At 36.1% G+C, this 10,064-nt stretch overlaps 1 protein-coding gene across 1 annotated transcript; it reads left to right on the forward strand.

The window, feature by feature from the left end:
- The first annotated feature begins 575 nt into the window (after positions 1 to 575).
- On the forward strand, positions 576 to 9,385 carry LOC110936613. Its single transcript, XM_022179018.2, has 7 exons — positions 576 to 814; positions 894 to 1,011; positions 4,934 to 5,022; positions 5,110 to 5,156; positions 5,573 to 5,661; positions 8,385 to 8,518; positions 8,619 to 9,385. The coding sequence occupies exons 1-7, from the start codon at positions 704 to 706 to the stop codon at positions 9,282 to 9,284; spliced, it is 1,254 nt and encodes a 417-aa protein (XP_022034710.1). The 5' UTR covers positions 576 to 703; the 3' UTR covers positions 9,285 to 9,385.
- Positions 9,386 to 10,064: the final 679 nt, after the last annotated feature.

The raw sequence follows: 10,064 nt of genomic DNA on the forward strand, positions 1-10,064 counted from the left end.
TTGGATTGTTGGGTTGTAAAAATGGCTTAAAAGGTTATAAATATGTAAGTGGGTCGATATGTTTAACGAAACGGATTAAACTACAACCCGAATACGACCTGCTTAATTAGACATGTTAACCCAAACACAACTCACTTATTAAACAAGTTATATAGTACCCTCACGTGATTAGCATGGGAGTGGATTTAACCAGGATTTCTAACTGGGTTTTGTAAAAAGGATACCGCTTCCAATAATGTTCAAACGTAAAGGACAACCAGTGTTCTTTTTAAACTTAAAGAACACCGTCTGTAAAATCACTGAAACGTAATCGACGAAAAGTGCAATTTTCTCATATTAGAATCCTTAACAAATAAATACACTTTTTAAAACATACAAAATTAAGAAACAAAAAAATATGAAATATATTTGCCATTTGAAGTTTCAAGGTAAAAGTGAAAAGCATGGTACCAACAATTGCCGTTAGGAACCGGCTTTTCTGCCGTCATGATTTTGACCCCTCCCACACCGTAGACGTGTTTCAGTTCACATAAACGTATTCCGTTACGGTTATAAATACCCCAACACCCATACTCTCTCTCTCACACACTCTATAACTCCCTTTTCAAGTGAACAGAAGAAGTTTAAAATGAATGCTTATATTTGAAGTCACATTACACAATCTCTGTTCCTCCTTGTGTTCCATTTTCTTCCACCTTAAAAAATGGTTAACAAATATCACAATTCTTCCTCTGATTCTCCCCAAATTGAGAAAAACAGAATTGAAGCTGTTCTTCATATTCTCCGAAAACCTTCTCCGCTCACTCTCAAACAGGTTTAATATTTTTTTTTTAATTTTCATCTTCGTTGCATACATGTTTTATTTCCGCATTTGTAACAATTGTATCCTACAGGAAAAATTCTGCAATGAAGCTTGTGTCCGGAGATTTTTGAAATCGAAAGGCGAGAATGTGAAGAAAGCTGCAAAGCAGCTTCGTGGTTGTCTCTCATGGCGAGACAACCTTGGAGTCGGTATGAATCATAGTTCAAATATTTCTTAATGTATTCCGTGTGTTCCAGATACTAGAATAAGTATCCGACTTTATGAAGTATAGTTATTTATTAATTTTCTTAAATGAAATTACAATCAACTTTTTTTTGAGTTAATTACTGTATTCGTCCTTATCTTTTGTCAAAAATTACTATTTCAGTCTATTAGTTTAAAAATTGCGATTTCAGTACTTTCGTAACCATTTCAGTCCATGTGATTTCAATTTCATAACCATTTCAATCCATTTATTCTGTAAGTACAGGGATTGGAATGGTTACGAGGTGGACTGGAATGGTTACAAAAGTGAAACCACAGGGACTAAAATCGCAATTTTTTAACTAATCGACTTAGTGATTTTTGACAATTCACAGGGACGAAAACAGTAATTAACTCTTTTTTTTTTTAATTTTGTAGAATAAACGTACCACAACCTAATGGATAAAAAATAGGCTGAAATCAGCTAATTGGTCTTGGGCCGAGTGGAGAAGCTTTAATTTTGTAATGTGATGTAATTGGTGGCGGTCGGATTCGACCTTTGTATTCTGGTTTGAATTTCTTGTACATTTGGTGTCTAACTGCTTGCTAGTTTGATAATAAAAAATTTTGTTTGGCCGTAAAAAAAAATGGGAGGAAAAAGGAAGTTATAGCAAACTTTCTAGAGCAGAAATATAGTTACAGATATGCTCCAAATATAGGTCCTGCTTTTTGAAGTTTGAAGATGAAAATAAGGGTATGTACAATATTGATCATGTGGTTGTGAATGTCAGAATGTGATTATAATATCATTACCACACACGATATGTAATTATATCTCTCTGTAAAAGTATAGTTTTACCTTTTATAATTGAATATTTGAATCCCCCCTTTTTATACCTTTATTTTGTTCAAGCCTTCGAGAGAATCTTACCTTGAATTACCTCTTCAATAAATGCACTTTATTATGATGACTTTTTTTTTTTTTTTTTTTTTTTTTTTTTTTGAACGGCTGATTTCATTAAACGAAAAAAGCTAGCAAGAAGCTAGACAAAACAATACATGAGAAGAAATTTACAAGACATTAAAACTGCACCAATCCGACCATTCTAAAGATTGCATTTTGGCTCTGTTTCTCACCCAAAGGAAGCTTGTTGATTTTATTTCCGCTAGGAGTCTTGATACATCCACCCGATTACCGGAAAAGATGACATTGTTACGAAGTTTCCAGATATTCCAGCATGAGATAATAATAATAGCCTGGACCAATTTCTTCATTTTCGGTGGACCCGAAAGGTTTTTGTGCACCCGAAACAGGTCTTCGGTAGTAAAAGCGTAAATGGGAGGTATCCCGATCCAGCCGGACACCATCTGCCATGTTACCGAACTAACCATGCATTCCGTGAGTAAATGCTGAATTGTTTCTTCACCTTCGCCGCATAATGGACAACATGTAGATGCCATACTGATATTTCTTCTAGCTAGGGCCGCCCGAGTAGGTAGTCGATCGATAGCCGTCCTCCACCCAAAAATATTTACTTTGCGTGGAACCCAACTATTCCACTCGAAGTTGTTGACCATAGGTTGATTGTATGAATTGTTGAGTAGTTTTTTAACAGACTTAACCGAGAATGCCCCTGTCGGATCCGATGCCCAACTCCATACATCTTTTGATTCAGATAACGAAGACTGCATAACAATGTTAGTGAGTGCTTCGAGTTCTGCAAGTTCCTGTAATGACGACGGATAACGAAGCCAGCCCCATGTGATTCTATTTGTATTTTCTCCAGGCACTTTTTGCAACCGGTCCCGAACGCAGCATCCTTTGTGTTTTTCCAGCGAATAGAGCAATGGGAAACGGACTTTCAATGGTATATCCACAGCCCATACATCTGTCCAGAACTGAGTATCAGATCCATTACCTATTTTGCATCTGAAAAGAAGATTGAGGTGGATGTCCTTGTTTTTTAGGGCCTCCTCTCTCTTGGTGATATTGTTCCAGACTCCAGAAAGACCTTTTTTTGAGGGCAGAAAATTTCCTTGCTTTCGATTGAAATGAAGACTCATAATAACCGATCTCCAAAGCCTGTTGGACTCCGTTTTATACCTCCAAGCCCATTTAGACAATAAGCCACAGTTCATATTATATAAGGAATCCAAGCCAAGCCCCCCACTTTTTATCGGTTGTGTAACCCGATCCCAACGTACCCAGTGCATCCTTTTTCTTGCCAGCGTATCGCCCCACAAAAAATCCCTTCTTATTTTCTCTAATTTATTCAGCACCGCCATGGGAGCTTGGTAAAGAGAGAAATAATATAAAGGCAACGAATCCAGGACCGACTTAATAAGTGTAGTTCTACCCCCGATTGATAGAGTACTTGCTTTCCAAAGTGAGAGTCGTGCTTCAAAGGTTTCGATAACCGGTGACCAGTTATTGAATTTATTCATATTACCTCCAACCTTGAGGCCAAGGTACATGAAAGGAATGGATCCCGAATTACATCCTAGCCGACTTGCCATGTAGTCGCATTCACTAGATGCAGTACCCACTCCATAGAGACAAGACTTGTGGAAGTTGATTTTCAGCCCGGATACTAGGAAGAAGCATCTCATGAATCTCCTGATGTTAACAAAATTGTCTTCCTCCCATGCGCCCAAAAGCATGACATCGTCCGCGAAGATAAGATGTGACACCTTGGGTCCATTGTTCGGAAGAGAGATCCCTTTTATAATTCCCGCGGAAGTTGCACTTATCATGAAACTTGAGAGAGCCTCCATTGCCAAAATGAAAATGAAGGGTGAGAGTGGATCACCCTGTCTGACGCCTCTGAAGCATTGAAATTCCTCGGTTGGAGAGCCGTTAACAAGAACCGAGGACCGAGACGAAACTAGAATGCCATGAATCCACTGTATCCATTTGTCGGGAAAATTCATTTGCATAAAGACCGACTTGATGAAACTCCAACTAATTGTGTCAAAGGCCTTTTCAAAATCAATCTTGAATAGGAAAGCCCGTTTTTTTGATTTTTTTATCCACGATATAATTTCATTTGTAATGAGTGGCCCATCAAGGATATTCCTGTCAGATAGGTAGGCCGATTGTTCTTCCGAAATGACCGAAGCTATAACCATTTTGAGGCGGTTTGCTAATACCTTCGAGATGACCTTACTGATACAACCAATGAGATTAATCGGCCGAAAATCATTGAGATTCTCAGGATCGTTTATCTTTGGAATTAGTGTAATAAATGAGGAGCTGCAACCTTTTGATATAATACCCGAGTTGTGAAACCGAATCAAGATGTTGTGGAAGTCGTCCCCCAATAAGTCCCAGTAATGCTTTAAAAATGTGAAGTTAAATCCATCTGGCCCCGGTGCCTTGTCACCACCACAATCCCAAACGGCGTTTTTTACTTCGTTAAAAGAGAAGGGTGAGATAAGAGACATACTTTGCATGTTGGTGAGCTTCTTGATGTGATGACATGTGAATGCTGGCCTTGACGGATTGGGTTCAACGAATTTGTTTTCAAAGAATTTCCGGATTTCTTCCTTGATTAATGTAGGATCAGTACACCAATCCCCATTAATAAATAAGCCATTTAGCCTACTTCTCGATATCCTACTATTGATGTAACCGTGAAAGAAAGCTGAATTTTCATCCCCTTCTATTGCCCACCTGACCCGTGATTTTTGCTGAAGTTCGTTGACCCGACCATCGTTGATCAAATTTATAATATTCTTATGCTCCATATACTCTGATTTTTCAACTTCAGAAAGGTCTCTAATTTCACATAAAAGATCGAGTTTTTTAATTACCTCCGCCGAAGTGGAGAGACTTGCATTCTCCTCCTTTTTGGTCTTGACTAAAGTGAATTTTTATTTTTTAATTATTTTATTTTATTTTTTTTACTTTTGGCTGTGATTAAACAGATGAGTTTATTGCCGATGAGTTTTCCGGTGAGATAGCTGAGGGTATGGCTTATGTTGCTGGTCATGATGACCAATCTAGACCTGTGGTGGTATGTGTATCTTAGTTGTTCAAATTTAGAATTTTGCTTTTGCAACTATTTTAACTAATTCTCTGCTAATTCGTGATTTTGTCACAGATTTTCCGAATCAAGCAAGATTATCTCAAGTTTCGTTCGCAAAAGCAGTATGTTACAACTCAAGTGTGTGTATATATATACATGGATTACACTAGTGTTGGTTTTCCGGTGAAATTAATCAACCCCAACACATTTATATATATTTTTTTGCGTGTCAAATGCATAAATCCTAACCTGTGCACACCTTGAATAACATTACGTTAACATGGTACATTTAACGTTTGTATACAAACGGGTTTGATGAGTTGGGAATGAGTTGTAAAGAGAAAAAACGGGCGTAAACAACTTGTGGGCTATAAATGAATTGCAACAAAGTTATAAAAATGCTGAAGGCTTAAACACATAAACATATCACATAAAACACTATATGTTAAGTTATTTTGTTATGTAATTATTACTATCCACATGCATGTATATGTTATGTGTGTATGAATTGTTAATATTATTATTTTGAATTGTATAGGGTCACCCGTTTGTTGGTTTTCACTTTGGAGGTTGCAATTCAAACAATGGCAAAATCCGTAGAGCAGTTGGTTGTCTTATTTGATGCAAGTAAGTCTCTTACATTGGAATATAAATAATTTCACGAATTGACACTTGTTACAAAATTTAAATTTAGATTCCACCAACTTAATATTTAAATACTATACTTCCCAATATGTCAAACAAATATCACTTTTTATTATTTCTGTATAATACTCTAAAATACTATAGATTATAAAATTACTAGGGGTAAATATGTAAATACCCTGTGGACAGAACATTTAGACGAGTTTACGTCAGTTTGATGTTGGAAATTAATGTACATTCTCCCAACGTTTGTCCTTCCCAAAAACTATTTTCACAATCTGCAATGCATTTTTTTTTGCCATTCCTTGATTTTTATACAACTTTAATTGCATAAATAATGTCACGCCTTATGACATAATTAATGTCTAATTAATTCTAACTTTTATGCCGATATATGTGTCGGAAAACCGGCAAGCTTTCTCAGACCTTTTTTCAGAAATTGCCGGATTTGCCCTTATTATGTCGTGCTCACACGAGTTATGTGAGTTCAGAGCTATCTTAGTTTGTTCTTTTTCGGAAAAAAAAAAAAATAGAATAAAAATAAGAGATATTAAGTAAATCTATTTTCGTTATACATCTATTAATTCATTTTTCAATACTAAGATATATTTTTGAATATACAAAGGACACATATTAAAGATTTATTTTATGGCTACTATGAAATCCGAGTAGGTTTTTTACAGTGTTGCAAAAGGCGCTAGGCGGTCCCTAGTCGGCCGACTGGGGAGTTGGGAGTAAACGGAGTACTCGAAGAGTACTCGGGGAGTACGCGGACATGATAAATATAAAGAAAATTAATTGGTGTATATTATATATATGTTAAAAGAAGCATAATTCATGTCAAAATGAGTATAATTTAAAATGAAACATGTTTGAAGTTCAAATCTCACCGAGTATAAGACCGAATAGTCTGAGTAGAAGGGCAAGTAGGCCGAGTAGTCCGAGTACAAGACTAAGTAGGCTGAGTACAAGTCCAAAGTATTTTGAATACAAGGCCGACTAGTCTGAGTACAAGGCCGAGTAGTCCGAGTACAGGCCGAGTAGGCCGATTTTGACCGCTGCTGACTAGTCAAGTCCGACTAGGGTAAACTCGCCTTTGGAGGTGGTTCGAGGACCGAGTACTCGCCAAGTACAAGGCCGAGTAGGCCGACTTTTACAACACTTGTTTTTATAAGGGTTATTAGATTTTATCACCCTTAACTATTGGTTATTGGCCGCTGCAACCCCAACTATCACTTTGACGACTCTCACCCCCAACTTAACACTTAGTGTGTTCTGTCACCAGATCACTAACTTTTGATCATGTTACTATACTTTTGGGGGTGTCCTAAGATCCCTAAAACCTTCCCAAGATCTGCATGACACCCCAAAAAGTATAGTAACAAGATCAAAAGTTAGTGATCAATTAACGACGTGGTGACAGAACACACTAAGTGTTAAGTTGGGGGGTGACGGGCGTCAAAGTGATAGTTGAGGGTGGCAGTGACCAATAACCAATAGTTAAGGGTGATAAAATGTAATAACTTTTTATAATGCCACAAGTTATATCAAGTGTATTATTTTTATATTTTTTACACAAGTACATTTTTATTGTGTAAAGATTTAGGTAGTATAGTTTAAAGTATATACAGAAGAAGAATATTATATTAGATATATTATTAAAACACTTTGGATTTTAACAATTCAAACAATAATTTATTGCCTACAAACTATTGAGACTCTTAACTCTCATTTTCATTGGCAAAAACAAAATCTAGTAGCAAATTATCATTGATATCTCCACTTGATTTCCCTCATGTCGTTGGTTATAAATAAAACAAAGACATTCCTTATGCGCGAGCGAGTACGTTTGCTTATGCAAAGAAAATAAAAGTAAATAGCGTCATTGTTTATATAGCCGATATTATCGGCTAATATGTGATTATTTGAATTATTGAAATCCAATTTAAATATGTATAAAAAAGTTACATTTAACAAATTTAGTGAATATAAAATAAAATATTTTGAGACTAGCTGATATTAATTTTTTAGTATTTAAGTATTATATTAGTAATGGTTTTAACGGTGTTATGAATTGCTTACTGGCATAATTATAAAATTGTAAGGTCAGATGGTGTGGTTTAGCGCCACCCCGCCATGTCAGCCATTTTAGCGGCCCGAGGCGCCATCAACCACACCATCATTGTTAACAAGAGGGTGCTATGGTATCCCCGCCATCGTGCTAACGAGTGTTGAAGGAAAAGCTGGTGGGGCCCATATGATATCAACCAATCAAATCTTTTTTTTTTTATATTTTGTTTAATAGAAGACTTTAAACCATTCAATGCTAGTTAAAGGCTCTATATGACATGATACTAATGTGGCCTGATAAAACTCTATAGGCTTTATACCACTCCAGTCTAATAGCTAATATATGTATTCTAAAAATAGAACCATATCTGATCAAGAAATGACTTTAATCGTCACTCCACATTATTGACTTTAAAGTCAACTACTTTTTCGGTGGCATTGTTGACTGTGGAAGATGATGGATAATTGGTCCCAGGACAACGTTTATCCATCCATCAACCTTTTCTTCTTTTCATTTCAAAAATTTAAACTTCTTCATCTTAAGATATAAATAATATTTAATATAACATATCAAAAGTTAAAACACAAATTATTTTCATAAGAAAACAAAATAATGTTGAGGAAAATGCATGCAGGCTTTTTCAGGTCAGCATCAGGGTTTATGAACATAGTGGTGGCAGCTCTGAAGATCATAGGGGAGCACTATCCTGGTCGTTTACACAAAGCTTTTGTCATTGACCCTCCATCAATTTTTCCATATCTTTGGAAGGTATTATCACATGCAACATTTTTTTCTAATTATAAAATAAATGAAATTTGATTTATTTTATTTATAATGTTTAAGTTGGTGATTATGCTGTTAATTGTAGGGTGTAAAGGCATTTATCGAGTTATCATCGGTCACGACAATGGTCTCCTCACTTGATTTTGATGATTTTACGGAGTTCAATCACTTTACTTCATACCCACGGGCTGCATCTCTTCGCTTTGATCCTTCCTCCGTGCCAACCAAGCCTAAAGTTGGTTCCTGCTCTTCTTCACGGTTTTCGTTCACGGTTTCCCCCCATCTTGACACACTTAAACCATGGCATTTGACTTTGACTGACAAGTCGTCCTTTAAGGTGGGTCCCACATCCACACCTATACTTGGGTCTGCTCTCATCTCGCCTTTCAACGCACGATCCTACTCATTTGCATCACCAACCACAAGGAACATCAACCCAATGAGAAAAAGTTTCTTCCCGGCAACCCCTTTACCACAAAAAACCCAAATCATGGATCACTCCGAGGTCAACCACCCGAGAACCCCTAAACCATCATTCCTACACTCACCAGCCTTATTTTTCAAAAGAGAGTGCCACTTAAGTAAACTTGACAAGTGTCGAGAATCTTTTATTCCGTTTTTAAGATTTTATAGACGGCCATATGATGAAATGATTTATAGATCAAAGATGAAACCTCCACTAGGTGGTCTAATCTCGATTGTATCCCCACGTATTAGACGCTATCACATGTCAGTCTCTCAACGGTTTTAAAAACATCAAAAGAGCCGTACATATCATATATCACATTGACATCGATGTAATAGTTTTATTATTTTTATTTATATGTTAGTACTTCTACTTTACAACGCAAATTAATGTTGCTTTAATGTGCCTAGTGCGTTAATCGCATAACAACTCCAAGATATGCTCATTTATAAAATAATTTATATGGTTTAGAAGTTAACTCATTAACATTAGGTTTAGTGAGTCCAATACCCATTTGATTTAAAAAAATAATAAAAAATATTACTGAAGGGCACATTTTTTCAAGGTTGAACAAGATACATGAATTTTTAGAGACGCCTTTGAATGTTACGCAGAAAATATGTAACAAAAAAGAAACAGACTACGTGCAAATTGGGTTGTGAATTGGCGTGGAATATATATAAACAAATTATTAAATACGTATATAACGCTATGTTTAAAACAATTATCAAAACAACTTTATTCAATAACAAATAAGTACATAACGGTATGTTTAAATAAACTATTAAAACAACTTTATCCAATGACAAATCATGCATTTAACGTTAAATATACTAAGACCATTCGTAATGGTTAATGTCTCCTAAGGGGCATTTTCCGCTGTGTTATGGTTAACGTTCCTTAGTGTCCTTTCAATCATTATTTTCCGTTTTGTTTTCTCTCTATCGGGCATTATACTAGAAACTAAGAAACACCCATCCCTTTTCATGCCCCTATAATACCCAGAGGGCAGTATTGAGGGCGTTATCAAACCCTTCACGTCCCTATAAATGCCCCATTATGGAT

The sequence above is a fragment of the Helianthus annuus genome, chromosome 4, assembly GCF_002127325.2.
Source record: "Helianthus annuus cultivar XRQ/B chromosome 4, HanXRQr2.0-SUNRISE, whole genome shotgun sequence".
NCBI lineage: Eukaryota > Viridiplantae > Streptophyta > Magnoliopsida > Asterales > Asteraceae > Helianthus > Helianthus annuus.

Bases quoted from the DNA above. Each gene is read 5' to 3' on its own strand.
- LOC110936613 (XM_022179018.2), top strand. From the start codon at position 704: ATGGTTAACAAATATCACAATTCTTCCTCTGATTCTCCCCAAATTGAG. The intron at 5,023-5,109 runs GTATGTGTATCT...ATTTTGTCACAG, and splicing joins ACCAATCTAGACCTGTGGTG to ATTTTCCGAATCAAGCAAGA. The intron at 8,519-8,618 runs GTATTATCACAT...TGTTAATTGTAG, and splicing joins TTTTTCCATATCTTTGGAAG to GGTGTAAAGGCATTTATCGA.